General features: G+C 40.2%; 1 protein-coding gene across 1 annotated transcript; it reads left to right on the top strand.

The window, feature by feature from the left end:
* Positions 1 to 105: 105 nt before the first annotated feature.
* gng10 (guanine nucleotide binding protein (G protein), gamma 10) lies at positions 106 to 27,721 on the top strand. Its single transcript, XM_060839354.1, has 3 exons — positions 106 to 338; positions 18,298 to 18,429; positions 26,471 to 27,721. Exons 1-2 carry the CDS (start codon positions 258 to 260, stop codon positions 18,421 to 18,423), a joined length of 207 nt encoding a protein of 68 aa, XP_060695337.1. The 5' UTR covers positions 106 to 257; the 3' UTR covers positions 18,424 to 18,429; positions 26,471 to 27,721.

Below are 27,721 nucleotides of genomic sequence, written 5' to 3'. Positions count from 1 at the left end.
CGAATACAGCCGCAAATCTCCCAGTAAGGAGGTAGATGGCGGTGTGAGCGCTTCTGTTGGAGCTTTTACCCATCTTGCGTTAACTGTGTGTGTTTCAGCGGCCGCTTTCTCTTCACTCTGCTGAATCCCAATGACATCAGTTCCTCTCGTGGCAACTCGGGTGGAGCATTTGCAAAGTGCCCAGACCAAGACTCTGAGCTCCAGTCCCGGCATTTGAAAAGAGAGAGAGGAGAAAGAAAGTACTGGGGGGAGAAAGCATGAGTACTAACTCGAACGTGTCGAGCATGCAGCGGATGGTGGAGCAGCTGAAGTTCGAGGCAGGGATAGAGAGGATGAAGGTGGGTTGAATGAAACGCGTGGATATCACATTTTGTAGCGAACGCCAACCTTCTATTCCCGGGAATCCGGCAAAGGGACCGCAACAAATTGTATCCCACTCAGGAAGGAGCGGGAATAATGGATGGCATTCATTTAGTTATACTGTGCACTCCGTGTTAAAATAGATTTATCTCCCTTATACAGCATTGCAGAACCTCGAAGTATAGGTACAAAAGTTATTCCCCTCCCAGCAATATAGTTGCACAAAAACGACAGTGCAGCCCCCCCCCCCCCCCCCGAATGATTCATCCAGCCTCGAGCTTTTTCTTTCCCTAAAATACCTTTTCTGACCGATCATCTCACAAGTGGTTTGCATTCTTTAGAGAGCCGCGAATGTAGGTTTTGATTTCGTGCCAGACAGAAGCCTGTTTATGTTGCTGGGCTCCGGCCTGCCTGGAACTTTTTTATAGTCAGGCAGTTCAGAGCAAAGCTGAACGGCATCTCTGCATTTACACAATCGGCCAACAGAAATTCAAGTGCACCAGAGTGCAAAGAAAGGCTTGTATTTATATAACGCATTTCAATAGGGATGTCCCAAAGCGCTTCACAGCCCTCTTTGAAATATCAACACAAAAAGCTGAACATACCCAGAAGCTCAGATAGCTTCTGTAGAGATGGCGATAGTTAGCGTTTCAGGTCTCACCAGAACTTTTTAAAGCGCTCTCGATGTCGCATTTATCTTATTTGTGTTTATAAATGCAAGAAGAGTAGTATCTATTTTTATCCCAGTGGTTGTTCATTAGCATCTTTTCAACCAGAACTGGTGAGGTTCATTTACCAGTTCAGCGAGAATTCGGCTGTATGCAGGGAATGTCGGGGTGCTGGGGCCTAGCCTAAACATTTTGAACATATTTTTCCATTTTGTATCCTTCATAAACTTGAGCCCCTCTAATGTTGTTCCTATCCTAACCTGTACTGAGTGTCACCCATCTCAACACACATCAGTCTATTTTGGTGAGGACTGTCTTTTGAAAACCCTTCCACAGCCTTTGGTTTGGCCTCAGCTGGAGTATTACACCCACTGTGCGGTGGGCCCAGTGGTTAGCTCTGTTACCTCCCAGTGATAGGGACCCAGGTTCGAATCCAACCTGTCTGTATGGATGTTTGTATGTTCCCACCTTGTCTGCTTGGGTTTCCACTGGATGCTCTGCTCCTCCCACAATCCAAAGATGTGAAGGTTCAGTGGATTAGCAATGGGCAATGCAGGGTTACAGGCTGGGAGTGGGTCTGAGTTGGAAACTGTTCAAAGATTCAGCTAGACTTGATGGGCCAAATGGTCTCTACCTGTACTGTAGTGATTCTATAATTCTACGATCTACTTCTGGACATTGCACTTTAGGAAGAATGTGAAGCCATTAGTGAGAGTCTAGAAAGATCCACAAGGATAGGTGAGGGACTTCAGTATCGCAGACAGACTGGAGAAGGTGGGACTGCTCTCCTTTGAGAAGCAAAGACTGAGAAGAGATTGAGTACGGATATTCAAAATTAGGAGGGACCAGGACAGAGTAGATACGGAGAAACTATCCATTTATGGAAAGGGTCGAGAATGAGAAGGTAGAGATTTCAGGTAATTGGCAAAAGGAACGATGGCAATCAGGAATGCATTGTTCAAGAATGCAATGGAAATAGGTTCAATCAAAAGGGAATTGGATGATTATGTGCAAGGAAAGGCAGGGGAATGGCAGTAGGTGAATTGTTCCTGAGGAGAAACAGTATAGACCTGAAGGGCCAATGGCTTCCTGTGCTGTAACAATGGGGTTATTCTCTCATCTGACTGAAAGTTAGAGAAAGTTGCACAGCCACTCCATACGCCTGTAACTCTGTGATTCTTATATCCAGTTTTCATCTTCCTGACATTTTGTACTTTGTGCCAGTCTGGATTCCTACAATCTGGAATTTCCACCATAAAATGTCCCTTTTGCTCCTTCTTTAAACGTTGCTTGAGCCCACCCTCTTGATCAAGAGGCCACAAAATTCTAGAAAGGTTCACCAAATAAGGCAGTGTATTTGTGTAGAGAAACCACTAATGTTTTGGGTCAATGATGACCCTGCACTAGAACGGAGTAAAGATAGATATGTTTTGATAAAAGTTTTGAGCAAATGAAAGGGTGGGGGGAAGGGAGTAAAATATCTAGATCCACACTGATCTTTCTGCTATGTAGAGATTACTTCTTAGTATAGAGCAACCTAGTGAGTCGTCTTAGCAATTGAAAATCGTAATCTGATTAAACTATCATGAATCCTTAATAATAGAAGAAGCAGTCAAAATGATATTGTCTGTGTCATGATGTAAAAATGTTTCTTGGGAGAAAGCAGGTGGAATTCACATTTTGACTATGGTAATACTTGAGCATAGTGCTTTGGGCATTTTGCAATGTGAAAGATGCTGTATAAACGCATATTCTAATAACCTAGTTTAGGGATTGTAAATTGCTCCCTTTTACAGGGAATGCAGGAGATTTCTGCGTCTTTCTCATTCCTCCCAAAATAGTTTTACTTTTTGATGTTAAGATTTGACAATAGCTCCACAATGAGATTCTCATATGTAACATGCATTAGTTCAGATTTAGTGTTCTGCAGCAATTAGATTGAAGAAAAATTAAATGTGCAGTTTTTAAAAAGTGTGTAGGGTTAAGTTTATTGACTCAGGTTTTGCAGCTGGTGTCCCTGGGCTCTCTATGGCTTCAGATCTTAACATTTCCTGTTAACTTCCTCGTTTATTTTAGTCTCTGATCAAAAATGTTTGCAGTGATGGCATTTCCTCCTCTTGGGGAACGCAGGCTCTTCAGAATGGTTGGATGGATATTGAATATTTGCATCTGTATCAATACTTGCAGCCAGTCACCACAGATCCTTTTTCTCTGTTGAAAGACTCAAAAGATTTATTTTTAATCTCAGAAAAAATGGCAACTTTATCTGGGAGGGGAAGTCCCTGACCAAACGACCTACTGAGTCCACTTATGTATTAAATGGAAATTTCTACCTATTATAGAATCTGAATATGCCAACACTCTCCCCTCATACATTTATCAATTTTGGATTTCCCCTGAAATTAGCATTCTTGTGAATTATCCTATTAAGTGCAAATCAACATATTTGAATAAAATGACTTTTTTCAGCAATTGTCAAGCTCAGTACTACTGAACACCTGCTTCAGACTTGCGTGGTTATAGCACTGAAGGAGGCTGTTTATCTCATTATGACTGTGTTGGCTCCCTGAAGGAGCAATTCACCTAATGCCACTCATTCATTTTATCCCATAACCTTGCAAATGTTCCCTTTTCAAGTATTTGTCCCTTTCTCTACTATTGAATCAGCTTCCATTGACCTTTTAGGGTCATCAATGGTCACTGAGTAAAACAATTCTCCTGATTTCCTTTTGCTAATTTCTTAAATTTAGTCATCAACCCTCTTGTCATCCTCAATGCTGAGTAACGACTGTAGAAATGACAACAAGAATTGGATAACAACCAGCACTGAGTTAGCAAGAGATAGATAATGTTCACATCACAAAAATCCTGGTAAATGGCCCTGTGTAATACCTTTTTGAAGCATTGTCAAAGTTATAATGTAGGAACATGGTAGGTTTGCACACAGAAAACAGCACGCAGACTATGACGAGATAATTTGTCATAGTGGTATTGGATGAGGGATATTGAGCTGGTCACAACTGCCCAGCTGCCCTTAAAGATTTTGCCTTGAAATCGTTTAAATCCACCTGAGAGGGCAGCTGAGTATAATGTCTTATATGAAAGACAGCACCTCTGACAATGCAGCACTCCTTCAATATTGCACTGGAGAAGTAGCCAAGTTGTGTTGTAGGACAGACTCAAAATCAGTAATTCAGAGACTCTGTTTATATAGATGGCTGAAATATACTGTTTGCTCAGAATTACTATTTATACTTAACCACAAGGTCAGAAATTTGCTTCATTGTTGAAAGCTGGAGATCGAAATTCACATTCTGTACAAGTCAATGTTGTTTGTTAGTACAAAACGTTTGTTAATACAGAATGTGAATTTTACTGGAAAATGAGACTTGTTGCTAAAGCTTTTCACCTTGCACACATCAGGACAAATGCAAGAAATTTCAAATATCTCCTCCATCCCACTGCAGTATGAGGTTTTGAGATTTGGTATTCTTGTGGTTGTTCTTCCAAGTGCAAGATGGAAACCTCTAGCAACATATCTGCCTTCTCAACAACACACAAAAAATTGTTTTGGTGATTCTGCAGCTGAACTTAGGAATCAAATTAGCATTTCATTCTTTTTTTTTGCTTGTCCTCAACTCTTAATTTCTCATAATTTGCCTCCCTTCTTCCAGATTCTCACTCCAGGTCTCCATTTAGTGGGTGTAGCAGGGGACAGCAGACGATAAGCCCCAAATTAGCTGCTTTTTGGGGAACTGAGGCATAATGTATGTGGCTGATGGATGTTTTGGAGTTTTGTTTCAGTTACAAAATGGGAATTGTGACAGATCTCCTGAGTACAAGTTTAGATGCTACATGTAATTTTACATTATTACTGTTTTCTTTTGAAATTTAAAATAAAATTATCGCAACTGAATGTCTGTAGTAAGAGTAGAATAAATTATCAATGAAAATGGTTGGATTAATACCACAGGGAATGGGTGAGATGAATCGTATAGATGCAAAGGAAACCAGATACATATGTGAGGGTGAAGGAGAGAGAAGGATATGTTGATATGGTGAGATGAAGAGGGGTGAGAGCAGGCTCCAGTGGAATATTGCAACCGATAGGGATTATTTGGGACAAACTATCTGTTTGTCCAGGGCAATCCTGTTCATGCTAAAGTTTGTGACCTTGAATTCGATTCAATTTTTCTTCCATTTAAAAAAAATTCTTTGCACTAGTATAGAGTGGATGTGGGGTGTTGATAATGGCAGAACGTAATAGGTGTGTGTTCTGGATCAAACCAGAATCCCGCAAAATATTTCATGTAAGTAGCCTAGACCTCACGTTTTCTTATTTTAAAGCTATATGTGAAGTGCCGTGTTCCAGATATGAAGCAACTGGTCAAACTACTCGATATTAAACCATAAGACCATAAGATATAGGAGTGGAAGTAAGGCCATTCGGCCCATCGAGTCCACTCCGCCATTCAATCATGGCTGATGGGCATTTCAACTCCACTTACCAGCATTCTCCCCGTAGCCCTTAATTCCTGTGACATCTAAAGATGTGCAGGTCAGGTGAATTGGCCAAGCTAAATTGCCCATAGTGTTAAAATAAGGGGTATGGGTGGGTTGCGCTTCGGCGGGTCGGTGTGGACTTGTTGGGCCAAAGGGCCTGTTTCCACACTGTAAGTAATCTAATCTAATCTAATCTAGATTATCTTAAATTAGATTAGATTAGATTAATCAAGAATTTATCAATCTCTGCCTTGAAGACATTCAGCGTCCCGGCCTCCACTGCACTCTGCGGCAATGAATTCCACAGGCCCACCATCCTCTGGCTGAAGAAATGTCTCCGCATTTCTGTTCTGAATTGACCCCCTCTAATTCTAAGGCTGTGTCCACGGGTCCTAGTCTCCTTGCCTAACGGAAACAATTTCCTAATGTCCACCCTTTCCAAGCCATGTATTATCTTGTAAGTTTCTATTAAATCTCCCCTTAATCTTCTAAACTCCAATGAATACAATCCCAGGATCCTCAGCCGTTCCTTGTATTTTAAACCTACCATTCCAGGGATCATCCACGTGTATCTCCGCTGGACACGCTCTAGTGCCAGTATGTCCTTCCTGAGGTGTGGGGACCAAAATTGGACACAGTACTCCAAATGGGGCCTAACCAGAGCTTTATAAAGTCTTAGTAGCACAACAGTGCTTTTATATTCCAACCCTCTTGAGATAAATAAAGTAAAACAATCTATTTAAACACGATAGTTAAACTACAAACAAAAGAGGAATTTAGAATAACTTAACAATTGGAAAACTTAACCAAATAATAGTTAACTATTACTAATTAGTTGTTCCAATATAGTAACATTCCTTAAACACACCTTTTAGCAAAAAGGCAAATGCAGACACAGATTCTCACATGCAGTTCTTCAATCTAGGAGGAAAATTCAGAAAAAGTATATCAGTCATGACATATTCACGGAAGCTTTCAACTCTTGAGACCTCAAAGGCTTCTGAAAACTAAACCTAAAAACTAAAAAAAAACTAGAAAGTCTGGCCTGAGAGAGCTGGTCACACTCAGGCTGCTTCCATTGTTCCAAGTTTTTTGGGGAAAAAAAACCCCAGGGTGCCTCAAATTTGTTTACTTTCACAGAGACCTCTGCCTTACAACCCCTTCAAAGAAAAACCAGGACAAAGTAACAGTGAGCTTGTGACGTATATACAAACTAGGAAGAAAATAAGAAGCTGATTGTCCAGATTGTTGAAACTTGAAAGAGTAGAGATTAAATCATAGATTTTTTTTAAACACCAAACCCACAAATTCTGATCTCAAAAGCTGTCTCTAAAACCCTCTCTGATGCGTTCAATGCTTTCTGTGCTCAGTTCGAGCAGAACGTCAGTGACCCGACAGCCCCGGATACACCTGTTCCCTCGCTGAATGCTGCTGACGTCAGATCAGTCTTCCTGGGAGTCAGCCCAAAGAAAGCGACTGGCCTGGACAGTGTCCCTGTCTGAGAACTCCGATCCTGTGCGGACCAATTGGCGGGGGTATTCACCAACATCAAACTGATGGCTCTGACCTCAATAATCATGAAGTATTTAGAGAGGCTGGTCATGGTCCACGTCAACTCCAGTCTCCCACTCTGCCTTGATCCCCTACAATTTGTCTACTGACATATAACAGGTCCACAGTGGATGCCATATCCCTGACCCTGCACTCATTCCTGGATTAAATGGACAAGGACACCTATGTCAGACTCCTGCTTATTGACATCAGCTCCACCTTCAACACCATTATCCCCTCCGGACTGATCTCAAAACTCAGACCTTGGTCTTGGCTACACCCTCTGGAACTGGATCCTCAGCTTTCTGACCAACAGACTGCAATCAGCTGGGATAGGTAACTGCACCTCATCCACAATAACAATCAACACTGGAGCACCCCCAAGGAAGTGTCCTCAGCCCCTTACCGTACTCCTTGTACACCCATGACTGTTTTGCCAAATTCCAAATGAATGCCATCCACACAATTGCTTAAACACCACTGTAGTAAGATGGATATCTAACAATGATGAGTCAAAATACAGAGGGGAGATGAGAGGCTTTGGTGATGTGATGCAGTGAGAACAACCTCTCTCTCTCTACTTCTGCAAAACTAAAAACTGATCATTGACTTCAGAAAGTAAGGAGGAGCACACGCCCCATCTATATCAACGGAACTGAGATTGAGAGTGTCGACAGCGTCAAGCTCCTTGGAGTGACAATAACTGATAACCTTTCCTGGACTTCCCATGTAGATGTGATGGTCAGGAAGGCACAACAATGCTTCTACTTCCTCAGGCAGCTCAGGAAATTTGGCATGTCCATAAGGACCCTCTTCAGCTACTACAGATGAACCATTGAAAACACATTATCTGGGTACATAACAGCCTGCTATGGCAACTGCTTTGCCCAGATCCATAAGAAACCATAGAAGATGGTGTGCACAGCCCAGGCCATCACGGAAGCCAACCATTCTTCCATGGACTCCATTTACATGGCTCGCTGCCACGGAAAGGCTGCCAACATCAAAGACCAATCGCACCCCAGTAATGATCTCCTACAACGTCTTCCATCAGGCAGAGGATACAGAGGCCTGAGCGTGCACACCAGCAGGTTTGGGAATAGCTTCTTCCTGGCTGTCGTTAGACTGATGGATTCTGTAGTCTCAAATAATGTTGGTCTTGCTAACATTGATCTCACCTGCCACACACCCTGTGCAATGTAACCTGTATGCCTCTAAGCGTGTTTTACAACCTCTGATCTGCATGCACTGCTTGTATGCAAAGGTTTTCACTGTACTTTGGTTCACGTGACAATAAATCAGTCAAATGAAGAGATTGTAAAGATGCCTTTAGAGCATAAGAACAGGAGATGGCCAAGTAAAGCCATGAACCTGCTCTCAATTTAGTCCATTCATTGCTGCTATTTATCCTAAGTTGATGAAACTGGCCAAGTCAGTTTCCATCTTTGGTGTCTCATCATACTGTTAATATCTCTTGGCAGAACAACGTCACCAACTCAGAGATCCTAGAGAATGCTGTTGCTTTCAGTATATGCTCATTACGGAGGTAGCAGTGTCAGCACTGGCTCAGCCACGTTCACCAGGGGTGGGGGGTGTTGGTGCCAGTTATATACCTGAAGACTTTCTAGATGGTGAATTGGCTGTAGGGCCATGTCCGCTACAAGTGAAGTCTAAAGCTGATGGACGTTGACAAGGGCAACATGGGGATGGCCACTGACAGCTGTGACCTCTTGATGTTGACAGTTTTGAGGGACATCAGAAGAGATAAGGCAGGAACGAGACATTGAGCTGGCTGAGAAGAGAGCTGTGAGAGAACAGAGGGAGAGAATCTTGCACCATCTTAGCCCACAGCCTTCCTCTGCAGCAAATGTGGCTATCTCACCTCTGGAGGGCTGTGTTCCTGAGATCCCAACAGGCAATGTTTAACAGAAATCTGACCACCATTGTGTAAAGCATTAAGAGATGAAAAACAGCCACAATTCCTAACCTTAGTTAGAGGTAAAAAGACTACAGATGCTGGAATCCAAGGTAGACAAGCAGGAGGCTGGAAGAACACAGCAAGCCAAGCAGTATCAGGAGATGGTGAGTCAGACTAGGCCTGAAGAAGGGTTACACCCGGAACGTTGACTTCTCTACCTCCTGATGCTGCCTGGCTTGCTATGTTCTTCCAGCTTCCTTGTCTACCTTATTTCCTAACCTTGGCCTTGTTCTTTAACCCACAACAGCCTTTTCTCTAACCCTGCTGTACATATTCTGCACAGTGTTTATCATATTCTCTTTTTGTCTATTAGTAACCTCCAGTAAACTAGCAATAAAATGGGCTGCATTTCCAAGTATGTAATTGATTATTAATGTTTGTCAAAACTGTGAAAATTAGAGTATGTGTGAAAGACTTCAAGTGGAATATAAATCCTATCCTAGTTAATCATGTTACAGTTTTCACTACCCTGTAAATATTTCATGCATTCTTCTGTAAGGGAAAACATCTAGAAATTTTGGATTTTTAACCAACAGAGAGCAAGAAAGGTAGAGAGAACTCATTATGTGCAAAACAAAACCAACAGTATTAATCTCTAATGGAGTAGTGGATAATTTATTGTTACATTACACTCATGAAACTTAGAAGAATGAGAGGTGACTGTTGAAATGTAGAATTTTTCAGGAATTGGTAGAGTTGATCCTGGGAGAATGTTTTCTCTTGTGGGCGACCTCAAATTGTGGGGGACACCTTCAAAATAAGGGGTCTCCCATTTTAAAAAGGTAATGTAGTGAAATTTCTTCTGAGGATTGTTAACTCAGCAGTGGAGGCTGGCCAGTGTATATATTCAAGGCTGAGTTAGAGTTTGGATCGACAAGGGAGTTGAGATTATGGGGATTGAGAAAGTAGAGATGATTCCTCAATAAAATCACCATGATATTATTTAATCTTCTTCAAAGGACCAAATGGCCAACTCCTGCTATTTCTTGTATTCAGTGGATGCTTGTACACCTCGACATAACTGCTTCTTACTTCCATATGTAAATACTTGAACGTGTTCAGAATGTTTAGGGAGTTTGAATGGAATAACCGGACATACTGTTTCCAGTGCAGGTAGGGTTAGTAATCAGGTCAGGGGTTTAGGGAAAGTAGCACAAGGGCAGAGTATGTCTTTTCTTCAGAATGGGGATTTTTTTATGTAGGCTTTTGACAGAGAGGTAGCAAGGCAACAGATAGTGTCGAGGTCAGTGTAAAAGGAAAAGGGATTGTTAATGATGGTGAAAGAGAGATGTAAAATGTTTCTAAATTAAGGTGTCAAAGGGAGAGAATGGGTCCTGTACTGAGGTGAGGCGGGGATGGACAGAGTGGATAATTGTATGGAACTGAAGAAAAGGATCAGCATTGCTTCCGATTTCCATCCTCTCTCCTTCATCTGGTCTATCTCTGACTTTTCCCTCCCCATCCTTGACTTCACTGTTTCAATTTTTGGAGATAGGCTGTCCACCAATAGCCATTACAAACCCACAGTTACCCTGACTGCGCATCCACATACCCTGCTTCCTGCCAGGATTGCATTCCATTCTCCTAGTTTCTCCATCTCTGTCGCATCTATTCTGATGATTTCATTTTCCACCAGACTGGCTCCGACATGATCTCCTTTCCTCCTTTTTCCTCGACTAAGTATGATCCGTCCTGCCCATTATGATTGACAGGGCCTTGTCTGACCTATTTCCCGTACTTTTACCTTCACGCTTTCCCCTCTTTCCCAAAACAGCAATTGGGTTCCAATTTCCAACCCATTAATCTCCACATTCAAAGGATTACTTTATGTGGCCTACCTTACATTTAGTGAGATCAAATACAGGTGGATGACCACTTTTTGGAGCACTTTGGCTCTGTCTGTAGGAGGGACCCCATCTTTCAGTCACCTGCCAATTCAATATGTGTGTCATGCTAACGTTTCTGTCCTGGGACTGATGCAGTGTTCCAGTGAAGGACAGTCCGAGCTCAAGGAATAATATTTCATTTTCCACTTAGGTACTTTAATGTCTCGAGGTGTCAGTATTGAATTCCATAAATTCAGAAACTACCTGCATAGTATCTGTTCTTCATTTTGCTTGCATTCTCCCCTCCTCCAGACTTGTTTGCATCTTGTTTACTTTGCTCTTGGAGTAAGGAGAACCTATTCTCTCCCGATCACACCTTAAATTACCCCCATCTGTTCTTCTCTTTCATCACAATTAATAGCCCATTTGTCTTTTTCACTGGGTCTTTACACCATCTGCCATCTTGATCTTCTTCCACCACTGTCAAAAGTATACCAAAAAGTTTTCCAAGTCCTCTCCAGTCTGAAGAAGACTGCAAACGTTAAATTTGTTACTCTCTCCACCAATGTTGCCATACCTGTACAGCATTCTCTGTATTTGTTTCAGATTTCTAGCACCTACTCTTTTATTTTAAAAAAGAAACCTGAAGAGATTAAAACCTCCTTCATGCCACATTCATTAGAGCTTTGTTTGGAAGGATGGTGGAACCAGATTTAGTCGTGACCTTCAAAAGAACATTGAATAAATGGTTGAAAATTTGTAGGAGATGGGAAGCCATGAGGGGAGGTAAGTGGTCCTAACTGGATAGCTCCTGAAGAGCTAGCACAGGCACAATGGGCAGGATGGCTGTTTCTTTGCTCTATAGTTCCATGATGTACTTATTGACTTTCTTCCTCCTCCTCATTTGCTGTTCCCGAAAAGGTTAGAAGCACCCAGCCATGTTCTCATAACTGTGCAGCTTATTCACTCAGATAATTAAATCAAATCAAATGGCAAACACGTTAGCCTGCAGCAATAGTAATATAATGGAGCTTTTAGCTCCTGACTGAAACTGGGCTTGATCTGTAATGGGACAACTCTCAGTGGACAGGTAAACATGGAGCAGAGGAACTATTTCTGAAACTATGAGGCCGTCACACTGTTCCCTTTATGGATGATGATCATTTTTTATGTGTTAGCTCTCTAATTGGTCAACTCCCAAGGTGATTAGTGACCTGAAAATTATATTTTATGAGCTGTCATTTAAATGATTTCTAAGGAATGAAACCTCCCACGTAGCTGTAGATTCCAATCTTGCATGAGATGCTACACTGTAACTAATGCCTTGGTTGAAGCTTTTAAATGTTCTGCTGATTCTACTGTGGGGGAGAGAAAACATCTCAATCTTTCAACAATAGAAAATGAAAACACATTTGGGAGGTACTTTTGTCATTTTTGCTCTTTTTCTTTTCTGGTTCCAACAATACTTTTAACATGTATTTGAATAGGTCATCAGTTCGGAGACCTGAGGCACCATAGAAAGAGCTCATTCAGCCCATTGTGACTGTGCCAACACTTTGAAAGAGCTATCCAGTTATTTTCCACTCGCCAAATCTTTCCAAGCAGCCCTGCAAATTTCTCCCCTTCAGATATTTATCTGATTTCCTTTAGAAAATTATGATTGACTCGGATTCCAGAGTCCCTTCAGGAATTATGTTCCTATCCCATCAGCTAGAGAATTCAATTCAATTAATCATATCAGCCGGGAATGGTGAGCTTATATTGGCAATCATGTCATTGTGAAACTATTGGATTGTCATTAAAAACCTGTCTGGTTTATTCATCCTCTTGTCGGAAGGAAATTATGTGATCCCTAACGTGCAGCATTGTGGTTCACTCTGACTTGCCCTCTGAAATGGCCTAACCAGTCACTCAGTTGTTTTCAAGAATCCTGTTCACCACCACATTCTTGGGGGTAATTAGGGATGGGCAATAATTTACTTGATTCATTCATGGGATGTAGGTGCAGTTGGCAAGGGAAGCATTTGTTGCTTATCCCTCTCATTACCCTTTGAGCGAGTGACCAGCGGTGCCTGTTACGATGGGACTTAAACCCATGATCATTGAGCCTGGGCCTCTAGATTACTTATCCATCAACATTGCCACCAGACCACTATCTCCCCACCTAAATGCTGACTTTGCTCATGATGCCCAAATCCCATGAATGAATATTAAGAAAACTGGAGAAATTGAAATTTGAATGCAGCGGAACTCTGTATTTTTAGGACCGTTTAAATACAGATTATTTTAAAAATGAGAAGGGAAGTCATTGTGTGTCTAATTGTAGGCTGGCTGATCAACTAATGCTGGATTTAGTCTCTGCACATGTTCTGTCTCAAAACTTGAGAAACCATTTTTTAGCAGTAATGTATTGATACTTTTATTGGGCATTAAAATTAAACGTTGGAGTTGTGATCAAGGAAGAATTGAAGTTCCTCCTTCACTTCCACAATGTTTTAGCTATTTGGATCTGTCAGTTAAATATAGTACCAGTCTGTCATGAAGGAGTTTGACATTAAATGCCAACACACTTAGATGCAGAGCAGTTCACAGGAGCATTTATCAGACAGGAATTTGACACTGAGTCATGCAATGATTTAGAATTAGAAGAATCCCTTTGGCCCAACAAGTTCACACCGACCTCCGAAGAGTATCCCACCCAAACCCATTCCCCATTACTCTACATTTACCTCTGACTAATTCACCTAACCTACACATCCCTGAACACTCTGGACAATTTAGCATGGCCAGCTTTGGATCATTGGAGGAAACTGGAGCACCTGGAGGGAACCCACACAGACACCGGGAGAATGTGCAAACAGGCATTGCCCGACGCTGGAATCGAACCCGGGTCCCTGACACTGTGAGGCAGAACTGATCTAAAACAACAATTTTGTTTACCTTTCTGCTTGATTTGAACTCATCCAAAGCTCTGCCTGTTTCCCAACTGGTTTTACGTCCCGTTCACCCGTCAGCCCTCTGCTGACTGACCTACACTGGCTCGTGGTTTTTACATTACCTCACCCTCATTTTCAGTCACCTCCATAATCTTGCCTCACCCTTTCCCTGTAACTTCTTATTCATCCTCCATTTTAATGGCTGATTTGCATACCTATCTCCATATGTCTCCACCTTTCCTCCCCAAATCTCTTATTACTTGAGGTAAAGTTTTTAATATTTTTGGACTCTTATCAATTGAAAACTGCTCGAATTTTATTTGCAATGCTGCATAAGCCTGAGGAATTCATAGAAATTAGTGACAGTGGTAACCCGTACCTTCAGTTATTAATAGTTCAAAAGGTTAACCTTAAGACCAAACACTGAGCAATGCACACAATCCTATATCTAGAAACTTGAGAGATGCCTATGCAGGCTATTTCATGGCACCTCTCAATGGAACTTGAGTAAATTTCCAAATTGAGTTATATTTTAATTCTGAACCACTTATATAGTTTTCTTGAAATAGAACCAAGCATTGCATAATTCTTGTGTTTATTCAGTGGCCATCAGAAAGATTTTAGAATATATACAAACATTGAGGTGCATCCTAATCAATATCCTGTTTCAGTGTCTCAAACTTCAGCCTTGATTACCCCCTTAGCACATGCTAAATCCAATATTATTTCTATGTCACTGTGATCAAAAGATTTATGAGCATATAGTTAAATGCACTTTTCCTTTACTTGCATGGCTTGACCATAGTTTCTTTTGCATGAGCCAAGCTGCGGAGACTTTGTAGAGCTTCCAAATTTGCTTGGGACCCAGATGCTAGAGTCTAACCTTGTTTCCAATAGAGAGATTTTCCCTTTGTGGGGACAGGGTGGGGGTGGATGTGAATCGAACAAGAGAAACCTGAACTCTGTGCTGGTTCAAACAAACCTCTTTTTGAATGTGGCAGGGGCTTTAAACCGCAGTGTGGGAGTTGTAAGTTTATGGTGTAGATACGTAGACTCTGGAAGGATAATCCGTTAAAGTGTCACAGCGTGACTGTCTTTTAAATGGCCTGATATTTGCATTTTTTGAAAAACTGTCAGTGAGAGTTAAAAGAAATCTGTGTTCTATCAGTTACAATGACTGTCTCTTGGTAAGGATTTTAAACAGTCTCCTGCGCATCCAAACCAGCACCGAGATGGACCATCGCCAGAGCCTGTAGCCTGCAAATGGAACAGGGAGGACAAAAATAGAGGGGAAGCAATATAAAGTAGCGCCTGCAGTGACATGCAACTTATCAACATTACATAGAATGTTTGGTTGATTTACAAAAGCTTTAATTATCTTAGCTTGGTTTGGAATTGGTCTGTGGGGGGAGTGGTTCGAGGTTCCCAGCCAAGATTGGCAGCTCCAACAGCCTGGTGAGCACTTTGCTGTGTTTTAATGTGGGGTTATGATGGGGATAACAACACAGCTAGGACAAAGCCCCAGAGAACTTACCTATATTGACATTCAGCCAGGCTTGTTGCCACCTCTAATCTGCTTCAGAGGGCAATGGGCCAGACTCTAACCCACTTCATATGTCCCAGAGTGAAAGGTGGGTCTGGTGGAACACTATCTACTGAGAAACATTTGCCTAATTGGGGAGTTTGCCAACTCAAGATACCCATGGGTGGCACAGTGGTTAGCACTGTTGCCTCACAGCGCCAGAGACCTGGGTTCAATTCCTGTCTCAGGCAATTGTCTGTGTGGAGTTTGTACATTCTCCCTGTGTCTGCGTGGGTTTCCTCCGGGTGCTCCGGTTTCCTCCCACAATCCAAAAATGTGCAGGTCAGGTGAATTGGCCATGCTAAATTGCCCATAGTGTTAGGTGAAGGGGTAAATGTAGGGGAATGGGTCTGGGTGGGTTGCTCTTCGGAGGGTGGGTGTGGACTTGTTGGGCTGAAGGGTCTGTTTCCACACTGTAAGTAATCTAATCTAATCTAATCTCGTAAAAGTGAAAGTCTTGCCTTGGGTGTCCAATTGTTGTTTCACTTTCAAAAACAATGTAGAACAAAAATTCACATTTCCCAAAATAGAAACAGAAAATTCTAGAAGTACCTCACCATTTCAGGGAGCAGTTATGGACAGAGAAACAGTCAGCATTTCGGATCCATGACCTTTGTCAGTTGGAAAATATTGAAGATATAATAAGTTTGCAGGAAATACAGAGGTAGGCATCAATTGGGGAAAAGATTAAGGAGTGAAAGGGAAAGACCTCGTTGCGTCAATGCCCTGAAGTAGCCCAGAAATTTAAACCATTCTGCCTAGAACTTAAAAACACCAGAGTAGGACTTGGTTGCGAAGTGATTTACTGTTCAGGAAAACAGACACAAGTGGAATAGAAAGTGACTTTGCAATGGGAATATGCAGAAGAATGATGCCTATGCTATGTAGAAGGAGCACAAGCAGTTGGTCTAATTGAATAGTTCTTTCAAACACCTGGAACATGCACAATGAGCCAAAAGCCCACCTTTTGAAGGATATCATTCAATAATTCAAGCAATAATTCATAAATATTTCAGTGATTAGCTTTGGGTGATCCACAAACTGTGTGGAGTTGTAAATGTGAGCTGTAGAAATACATTAGTTCATTACGTATAAATTTTGTGTATGTGACTCACACTTGGTGAGTCATGTTTTCCTTGAAAAACTTTTAAACGGAGCTATTGCCTCTGTGGCGTTGCTTTACCAAGAATTGTTTTTTTAAGTTTGCAGTATACAATTTTTTGGCTTTGGGCATACTGCAAGGAATGTAGGTTAAACCTGAAGTTAAACTCAGCATTGCACTGAGCTTTATTGTATGATTTAGATGCATCAGAATCAGAATTGATCTTTCAGGACTGGTTTTCCCGTTTCTGCTACATTGTTATGGCAGACTACAGTTGATCAGTATTTGTTTCAGATGTGTCCAACATTTTGACTGGGATCTGAATCCCTGGCTCTGCATCTGCCAAAAACATAAAGGCACTAATATGCATAATGTGCATCATTGACGTCTTTGGAGTTCTAGCTGCTTCTAGTTTGAACTTTTGTCAAATCACAATTAAAGGAGAGCTTCAGTCAGTGCTGACGTCTTGGGGATGTACCGCCAAAGCCTGAAGAAAAACATTACTGTTAAAGAAATTCTGATGAAGAGTCACCAGACTCACAATGTTAACTCTGCTTTCTCCCTGAAGATGCTGCCAGACCTGCTGAGTTTCACCAGCGATTTCTGTTTTTGTTTTCGCATCCACAGTTCTTTGCTTTTTTTCTGTTAAAGGTGAAACTGGCACAAAATTCCAACTTCTGCAGTGGGGAAGTTTGTAGTAGGGCAGGGCAAAAGAGAGACTAGAACACACACTAAACGGCAAAAATAAACACACTGGAATCAGCTAAGTGAACAACAACTTGCATTTATGTCACACCTTTAATGTTGTAAAGCATCTTGAGCTGTTTCACAGGAGTGGTTATCAAATGCAATTTAACACAGCTCCATAATGATCTATTCAGGTGACCAAAAGCTTTGCCAAAGAAGTAGATTGAGAGGAATGTTTTAAAAAAGGAAGCTTGATCAGAAGGCTAAAGGGTTTAAGGAGTGAATTCCAGAGTTTAAGGACCCAGGTAGCTGCGTTTAAACAACTGTTCAGGCATGCGATCACATGCCTGGAGTAGATGAGATTTAAACTCTGACCTTCTGTCCCACAGGTTAGGATACTGCTGATGCTTCAGAAGACCCCTTTAAGTAGTTGTTTAATTAGTAAATTAAGATCAAGTATCTCTGGGTCAGGGATTCAGGGGAGAAAGCACTCTTTGACACCCAGTTCACTCTGAAAGAAAAAAAAGAGAAAACACTCTTTGGATAACGAACTAACATATTTGTTTCTGTAGTGGTGTAGTTCTCCTGTTTGCCAATTGCATGAAAAATCCTTGGTTCAAAACTTGGTGGAAACATTATCAAAGAAAAAAACTGAGGAAAAATTGCATTGTTCCCATTTGTTGTTGAACATAAAGATGCACTGGCATTGCAGATTGAAGGTGCTGTCTTTCTGAGTTGCTTGTCTGAGGATCTATCTGCTTGCTCGAGTGGGCGTAAAAGATCCCATGGAACTGTCAGAGAAGAATGGGAAGTTATTACTGATGTTCTGGTCAATATTGATAAAGAGACACTTATTCACATTGGCAGTGGGTTGTAGCTTTAGATCGATATTCACAATGTGAGACATAAATCTAAAACTTCAATTGACTTCTGGTCTCACACCAACAGAACAAGCTGGGTACAAATTGTTGAGAATGTGAAAACCATGTTTGAATAGATAGGTGAGCAAATTGTGGGAATTACGTTGATGTCACATAAATTATAATTTATCTTTCTCCTCTGCTTTTGTGCGTGAAATGTAATCAATCTTTGTTTTAAATACAGGTTTCACAAGCTGCCACAGAACTCCAGCAGTATTGCGTCCAGAATGCCTGTAAAGATGCACTGCTGGTAGGATTACCTGCAGGAAGCAACCCCTTCAGAGAACCTAGGTCCTGTTCCCTTCTCTAAAATCAGGTACATCAAGCAGCCCTTAAGCTTAGCAGTTTCTGTCATATTTTATTGTTTTATGTGATACACTTTGAATAAACGGTCACTAGGATTCCTAGAACTTGTCCTTTTAACAAAGGACCATTCCTAGCTATCCCCCTCTGAGTTAAAAGAAAAGAGATGTAACCAATTCAAGAAACTGTCCAAGATTCCTTAGAATCCCTCACTGGCAAATCCTGAAAGGCCTTGACTGAGTGGTTAAGTGTCCCAAATCTTACCTATCTTCCGCCTCGATCTTTTGAACTGCGTATAGTTTGGGTCTCCTTATTTGAGAAAGGACAGAATAGCATTAGAAGCAGTTCAGAGAAGTTCACTCAATTGATTCTGGAGAATACAGGGTTACTTTAGGAGGAATGACTGGGCCTATATCAATTTAGAAGACAATTACATATTACAGTATTCTGTATGATTCTAAGGAGTAGATGCTGAGATGTTCTCTCCCTCAGACCACAACCATATTATAAAAAAAGATAAAATAGAATCAGAAAAGTAAGGGACTCTGATTTAAAATGGTGATGGGGAGAATTACAATTTTGTTAGAAATCACCACCCAAGACAGTTGTTTTTATGACCAACCTCCAATCTCTTTTTTTTATACAAAATTCATGCAGCCCTATTACCTCAACTGAACTGTTCAATTGCACATCATCAGTATATCAATAATTTTAAAGACTTGAATCTGATGAACTGTACATGCAGACCTTTACAGTGCATTTGAATGCTGGGCAAAATGTCTGTCTCTATGGCGCAGTGTATTTGAAGCAACTTGAAGGTGCTGTTCATGGAATAATATCAGAATCTAGTTTTGCTTTTACTATAGATACATATATTTGATCATTTTCTTCACAGTAACCAGGATAAATGAACTCTGAACTTGTTAATTTTAGATTTCATACCTTGAATTTAGTCTGCATCTTTCGAACATATAAATTAAAAATAGGTTTTCCAGCCTCTCAAGTCAGCTCTGCCATTTGATTAAAGGGAAGAGAATTTCACACAACAACCCTCAGAAAAGAATTCTCCCCATCACCATCTTAAATTGCAGTCCCTTATTTTTCACATACTATTTTATCTATTTTTCTATTCTCTGGTTCTGGTCTGAGGGAGACAACATCTCAGCATCTACTCCTTAGAATCATAATGTTACAGTGTGATCACCTCTCTTCTCTGAACTGCTTCTAATGCTATTCTGTCCTTTCTCAAATAAGGAGAACCAAGCTGTACATAGTTCAAAATGTGAACAAGAGGTCACACTATTACACATTATACTCTCTCTGCTAACTTTTTGCCCAATGAGCCCAAATCCATTTGCAGATCCTTTATATTCTCACAATTTACTTTCCTACCTATCTCTGCATTAATAGCAAATTGAGCAACTATAAATTTGACTCCATCTCCCAAGTCATTTAGGTAGGTGCAAACAGCTGAGGCCCCAGCACTGATTCCTGACCCATTCCACTGGTTACAGCTTGCCAACCTGAAAAAAGCTAATTTATTTGTACTTATTTGGAGTAATTTATTTGGCAGCACGGTGGTACAGTGTTTAGCACTGCTGCCTCACAGCACCAGAGACCCAGGTTCAATTCCCACCTCTGGCAACTGTCTGTGTGGAGTTTGCACATCCTCCCCATGTCTGTGTGGGTTTCCTCCAGGTGCTCTGGTTTCTTCCCACAGTCCAAAAATGTGCAGGTTAGGTGAATTGGCCATGTTAAATTGCATGTAGTATTAGGGGAATGGGGTAAATGTAGGGGAATAGCTCTGGGTGGGTTGCTCTTCGGAGGGTCGGTATGGACTTGTTGGGCTGGAAAGGCCTGTTTCCACACTATAAGTAATCTAATCTACTCTCAGCTTCCTGTTAGTCATGCAATCATCTGTCCGTGATAATATATTTCTCCTTACACCATGAGTTCTATTTTTCCTCTGAGATATTTATGAAACATATTTGTGTTTATTTTGAGCAGAGTACCATCCTGTAATAATTAAAATTAGATGCAAAGTACTTCCTAATGCCCCACCTCTTCATCTCTTAAGTTTTCTACAACACCCTGTCACAGTCTCGTTTGTTTAATAACTTCCCTTTACATAAAGCCTAAATGCACAGTGGTCAGGCAAAATGGCCTGTTTCTATTCTGTATATTCCATATAAAAATGATTTCTCATTAATTTGTGTATATCTGGAATCATAGTCATATTTAACTCTTTTGCCTAATTTGCCTAATTTTCTGTTATGTTTGTTAATTACTGGAATCTTTCACAAATACTAGTGGTAACAATATAATCCTTGAGATACCATCTTGTTAAGATAAATGCAAATTGTCGCTTTGAAGCCATTATATTTCATAACACGCTTCTCTAGAAAGAAAGATTCTAAGGAAATGAGGCAGCATCCATGGCTAACTAAGGAAGTTAATGATGCCACAAACTGTGTAATAAAAAGAGTATAATTCTGCAAAGATGAGAGGTCAGAAGTTTGAAACATTGGACAGAATATTAAAAAAACAGCAAAGAATGTTTAAAAAGTTAAGGATGAAATTAAGAGTTAAGGAGCAGGAGTATTAAACAAGAAGAAAAAAAACAAGAATTAGCTTATTCATATAAACTCTTACAATCTGATTTTATTTCAAAGAGCAGAGTAAAGTGTGCACTGTTCCTCTAGAGAGTGTGTCCGAGTCATTAATGTAAAATAAAGAAATGGCAGAAAAATTGAACACACATTTTGCATCTGACTTCACTGAAGAGGATAATGAGAGTCCAGAGGCAGTATGTTCCTGTTAGTATGAAGGGCAAGGTTAGTAGGTGTAGGGAATGTTGGATGACTGAAAATATTGAGGATCAGGTCAAGAGAAAGGAAGTCTATGGCAGGTATGGACAGCCGGGATTGAGTGAATTCCTTGAGCAGTATAAGGGTGGTAAGAGTTTACTCGAGAGACTGTCGGGAGGGTGAAAAGGGGACATGAGAGAGCTTTGGCAAATAGGGTTCAGGAGAATCCAAAGTGATTTTATAAATACGTTAAGAGCAAAATAATAACTATGGAGAGAATAGGACCCCTTAAAGATCAAGGCCATTTATGTATGGAACTACAAGAGATGAGTGAGATAATAAATGAATATTTCACATTAGTATCCACTGTAGCGAAGGAAATGGAAGGTAGAGAACTTGGAGAAATAAATACTGATATTTATTTAAGTGTCCATATTACAGAGGTGATGATGCTGGACATCTGAAAATACATAGATGAATAAATCACAGGAACCTGATCAGGTATATCCCAGAACTTTGCGAGAAGTTAGGGAAGTGATTGTTGTACTCCATGCTCTGATATTTGTATTATTTATAGCAATGGGATACCAAATTCTGGAGAACAGCTAATATGGTGTCATTATTTAAGAAAGGTGGTAAGGAAAAGCCAGGGTACTACAGACAGATGAGCTTGATAGCAGTGGTAGGTAGGTTGCTGGAGGGAATCCTGAGGGACAGGATTTACATGTATTTGGAAAGGCAAGGACTGATTAGAGATCGTCAACATGGCTTTGTGTGTGGGAAATCCTGATGAAGGGCTTACACCCGAAATGTCGATTCTCCTGCTCCTCAGATGTTGCCTGACCTGTGCTTTTCCAGCATTTACTGAAGGGTTTTTTTTGGACTGGAGGCATGTGACCAACGGTGTGCTACAAGGATCCACTTCTTTTCGCCACTAATATAAATGATTTGGATGTGAATATAGGCAGAATGGTTAGTAAATTTGCAGATGACATCAAAATTGGAGGCGTATCGGACAAGGAAGAAGGTTACCTTAGAGGACAATGGGACCTTGATCAGATGGGCCAAGGAATGGCAGATGGAATTTAGATAAATATGAGGTGTTGCATTTTGGTAAGGCAAACCAGGGCAGTATTTATACACTTAATGGTAAGGTCCTGAGCAGTATTGCTGAACAAAGAGACAGTGGAGTGCAGGTTCCTTGAAGGTAGAGTCGCAGGCAGACAGGGTAGTGGAGACAGTGTTTGATATGCTTACCTTTATTGGTCAGTGCATTGAGTATAAGAGTTGGGATGTCATATTGCGGCTATAGAGGACATTGGTTAAGCCATTTGTTTGGAATACAGTATTCGATTCTGGTCTCCCTGCTATAGGAAAGATATTATAGAATCATAGAGATGCACAGTATGGAAACATCCTTCAGTCTAACTTGTCTATGCCGACCAGATAGTCTAAATTAATCTTGTTCTATTTTCTAGCGTTTGGTTATGTCTCTCTCAACCCTTCCTATTCAAATATACATCCGAAGCCTTTTTAAATGTTGTAATTGTACCAGCCTCCACCACTTCCTTTGGCAGCTTGTTCCATATATGCACCACCCTTTCCCTGAAAAAATTCCCCCTTAGATCTCTTTTAAATCTTTTCCCTCTGACTTTAAACCTATGCTCTGTAGTTTTAGATTCCTCTAACCTGCGAGAAGATCCTAGGTCTTTCTCTGGTATCTTAGCTATTTATTCTATCCATGCCCCTCTTAACTTTATGAACCTCTATAAGGACACCCCTCAGCCTTCAACACTCCAGGGAAAACAGCCTCTGCCTAATCAGCCTCTCCCTATAGCTCAAACTCTCCAACATCCTTATAAATCATTTGTGGGCCCTTTTCAAGTTTAACAATATTGTTCCTGTAGCAGGGAGACCAGAATTGAATATAGTCTTCCAAAAATGGCCTAACCATTGTTCTATACTGCCACAACATGACATTTCAACTGCTATACTCAGTGCACTGACTAGTAAAAGCAAACTTAACAAACAGTTTCTTCACTATGCTGTCTACCTGCAACTCCTCCTTGAAAGAACCATGAAAGGGGTAAAATTTAAATGGAGAGAGATTTCAGAACTCTGTAGTACTAAGGGACCTAGATATCCTGGTACCTGAGCCATGTAAAGTTAGTATGCACATTCAGCAAGTGATTAGTAACATAAATGGAATATTGTTGTTTACTGCAAGGGGAATATTGTATAAAATAGAGAGGTTTTGTTACAGTTGCAGAGAACTTTGAGGCTCCATCTGCAGCACTGTGTACAGTTTTGGTGATCTTATTAAAGAAAGGATGTTAAAATGTTAGAAGCACTTTAGTGAAGTTTACTCGAATTATGCCACGGATGGCTTAATAATAAGGAAAGGTTCAGCCTCTATCCATTATAGTTTAGAAGATTAAGATGTGATCTCATTGAAACACAAGAAATCCTGAGGGGACTTGATGGTGTGGATGCTGAAAGGATGTCCTCATGGGAAACTAGAACTAGGAGTCACAGTTTAAAAATAAGGGGTCTCCCATTTAGGATGAAGCATATTCTTCTGAGGGTCAGAAGCTTTTGGAATGCAGAGGCTATAGAATCGGCATAATTGAGAAGGAGGTAAGTAGATTCTTGTGGACAAAAGAGTCAAAGGTTGTTGGGACAACAGACAACAATCAGATTAGCCATAATCTTATCGAATGGTGCAGCGTGTTCAAAGGGCTGAGTGGCCTACTCCTGCTTCTAATTATGTTCATCATCAGGATATATAAAGCTTCAAAACCTTTTGGGAATTTGTTTGGAATTGTCTTTTCATGATCCTGACCTGTCACCTAATTTTTTAAGAATCAATTGTTCCCAAAATGATGGGAAGCTGTTTGATACGACTTGTATCAAGTCTGAAGTTTCATTGTGTCTGAGTTGCTGTTGTAATGGCCTGAAGCTTTACGTTACTAATGAGCAGTATCATGTGCTTTCCCAACTTTGGTGTAAACAAGCAGTGCCTAAGCAAGAACTTCCATCAGGCTTTGTCACTGAGTCATTTTCGTTTGAGACACAATGTAATGAACTTAATTTTTTTAAAAAACTGATTAGGGCAGAATTCTACATCTTGTCCCTGCCTCAGAGTTGGCTAGGAACACATCATCTCTAATGGAGTGTTAATAGGCTGGAGGCAGGATTTCAGCTCCTTGCTGGCTAGTGTTTCCACCTCAGTGGCTGATCAGATTGCCCAGAGGCTCTATAGTCCAAGTAGTGCCACCAAGAGCACTGGCCACTTCCTTGAACCATAGCAGTCTGCAAATTCAAGTTCCAGAACCTAAATGGAGGCGAGTGGGATTCTTGCAGCATGGACAGGTTAGTGAGAATGAGGTTATGAGGAAGACTGGGGGGCTATGATAGCAAGACCGGGCAGAAGAGAATTACTGAGAGGAGGGAACAGCATGAGAATGGAGGTGCCTCAAAATATGAAAAAAAAGGTCAATGATGGAGTCTGTGAATTTGCTTCTGCCTAAAAACACCGCACAACTAAGCTGTGCGGTTCAGAAAGGATCCAAATTAGTTCTGTGCAATTATCAGAATTAAGTGTGCACCACTTAATCTCAATGTCACTGTGATTCATGAATGGTAAAAATCGTACACTCAGTCTCAAGTATCTTTTAAAGACTCATGCTGAAGATAATTTGATTGTGAGGAGAGAATTGGAAATGCATTTGAGTGTGGGTGAGGTCAGGGTTAGATTGGACATAGTGGTGATGCCCTTCCTCCCATATTGAAATGGTCTGTTGGCACATGGTGTCCACAAAATGTGGGCAAGTTGGCAAAAGAAATTTGCAAGGTTTGGTACTGAGAGGAGAGAAATTGAAACTCCTCTCAAAAGAACTCTTAATCATACATGTCAGTACTAGAATATAATAATGAAAAAGAAATTAATTGAGTTATTGTGTTCTAGTTGGTATGTTGTATTTGACCTCCAATGGCTCCTGTGTTGGGTTAAACAATTTTTTTCCATAGATTCTCACATCTGTTGTAGATTAGTGACGTTTGATTACACAGAGGAAACTATTGTAAGGCAGATCCAGCCTGATTCATGCCCTTGGCCTTCTCTTTTGAATGATGTTCTTAGGAGCTAAGTTTGCTGTTTGGATGGGAGCTGTTGTTGCAAGGAGCCCAGATTGTAGAATCAGGTTATAATAGCTTGCAGTTAATTTGCGTTTTTAAAATACACAAATGACTGAAGGTGCACTTGGTAAACTGTTTGAAAAAAAGGGAGATGTAATACTTATTTAACATCCCCACATTTAATCCCTATTCCTTTGTATCAATAGCATGGGAACAGCTTTGCTTCTGACAGGAGGATAAAATATGCTGTGTCACAAGTTAGTTGTAACATTAACCACTTTCATTGAAACAATGTGACCAAGATAACATAGTGAACAAATCCAAAGCCTGTCCCAGGAGCATTTTCAAACAAGATTAGTCACTGAACCACATCAGGAGATATTAGGAGAATTGATTTAAAATTTTAGTTAGAGAGTTAGATTTTAAGGAGTTTCTAGAAGGAGGTAGAGATGATCATCTGGGTTCGGGAGGAAGCCACAAAATGTAGGGCCTTTGTGGGTAAAGATGTAGCCACCACTTAGTGAAATAATTAAAATTGGGGATGTGTTAGAGGCCAGTACTGGAGACACAGAAGGCTAAGCTGGAAGAGGTTAGAGATAGCCAAAGATGTCAGGCATTTGTAAAGCAAACTGTGTATTTTAAAATTGAAAGAATTTATAAATACCAATGAGCACGGACATTGAGTAAATAACACTTAGTTTGAGTTAGTCAGTGAGGTTTTATCTGAAAAGGTAATTTTCCAGAGTTTAGTAATTAAAGCATGCTTGTATTCTTTCATCAGTTCTGTTAAAATGGTCATTGATCTCAACATGAAGTCTGATTCTCTCACCATGGGTGCTGCCAGAACTGTACTCTGTTCTTATTTCAAATTTACAGCATTCATTTTATTTTTGGTCCTGCTTTGATTTTTATTGCCCACTTATCTCTGTGAAATATTACCAAAAGGATATTATTTAAAACCTTTGAAACTTTACTTAGTACTTCAGAAAGTCTCCATGTTCTCTTATGCTTGCAAGCCATTTTCTGCTTCAAAGCTTTTTATCAGTCATCTGTTATTAGTTATCTCTCAGGATGTTTTGTTTAATTTTTATGATCTGTTCTCTCTTGCAGGAAATTGGATACTTTTGGAAGAAGCCTGTCTATGACTAATGTTGCCTCTTTATGAAGACATTTTTTCGTACTGTTATTTACTTCCTTCTTTGCCAAAACAATTTCTGTATTTATTAGTATCTATATAACAGTTTCCTACTAATCTGGCAGTATTCTACCTTTTTGTGGAATATGAATGTTTTTGCATTAGAAACCTCTCAACAGTGGGCAAGTTGGTGTCATAGAAATGCCTTATATTCAATTTGTAAGAAGGGCAAGAGGTTTACTGTGTGAAATTGTTGGAATTTTGTTAAAACTAAAAACCATACAAAGATAATTATGCCTACATTTAATATCTTAATTATTATTTTAGTTATAGGTTAGTCAGTCCCATTATGGTTGGGTTTCTTGGAAGGAAAATTGTCAGTAGTGATGATGGGCCTCACTACATTTTGCTTTTCAAATGAGAATCCTTGATTAAGGATTAGCAGCAAAATAACCCTGATGAATTTGGCATCAGCTTGCCAGTGCAATAGTACATAATCTGCATTTGGAGTGTATTTAATTTTGCCTTTAAAGAGTAAGTAAAGTTTGTTCTAATTAAAGAAAATAATACCACTTGAAGAGTGCATTGCTCACTTGGATAGTGGAGTACTGTCAAGTAAACTTTGTGCATGTTATTGCTTTTTTTTACTGCCATAAAGATAAGCAGTCACAGATATAACTTAAGCCTCTACAGTGTTTATAGGTTATCAAAAAAAAACAAGTACAGGTCATTTATAAAACAAACACTTGAATGTTATTCACCAAGTCTTTCCAAAGAATTGTCACCATCCTTTTTGAGTTGCTGTGACATGGCAGGCATATAACTGCCTTCACATCTTACCTTTTTCTTTAATTATTAATTGTAACCAATCTTAACAATTATGTAGCGCATTTGTGTGGTTTCATTAAATTTATTTGAAATAATTTTTTTTTTAAAATGTGTTTTGTGATCTGGTGTGAAATGATTAGCTTGGCGAATCATACAGTCTGGTCACATAACTGAAGTTCAGCCTGTACCTATCTTGCATGTGTGTTGCATTGGCACCAATTTTACATGAAATGACTTAAGCCTCAATCACTCAAAATTGGAAATTTGTGTGCGTGCAGAGTAATGATTTCAATTATTTTTAAACCTGCTGTACATGTGTAAACCTAAAACATTTATTAATTTGTTAGTTTAATGATTAAATATGTTTATTCCATTCCAAGATAATATAATTTGGAATT

The sequence above is a fragment of the Hemiscyllium ocellatum genome, chromosome 2 (genome assembly GCF_020745735.1).
Source record: "Hemiscyllium ocellatum isolate sHemOce1 chromosome 2, sHemOce1.pat.X.cur, whole genome shotgun sequence".
NCBI classification, from domain to species: domain Eukaryota; kingdom Metazoa; phylum Chordata; class Chondrichthyes; order Orectolobiformes; family Hemiscylliidae; genus Hemiscyllium; species Hemiscyllium ocellatum.
Note: the sequence above shows the minus strand (reverse complement) of the source record. Positions and strands in the feature narration are given on the sequence as shown.

What these genes read in the sequence shown, in the direction of transcription:
- gng10 (XM_060839354.1), top strand. Translation starts at nt 258, where the DNA reads ATGAGTACTAACTCGAACGTGTCGAGCATGCAGCGGATGGTGGAGCAG. An exon ending in CAGGGATAGAGAGGATGAAG is followed by an intron (nt 339 to 18,297) that starts GTGGGTTGAATG and finishes TTTTAAATACAG; the next exon opens with GTTTCACAAGCTGCCACAGA.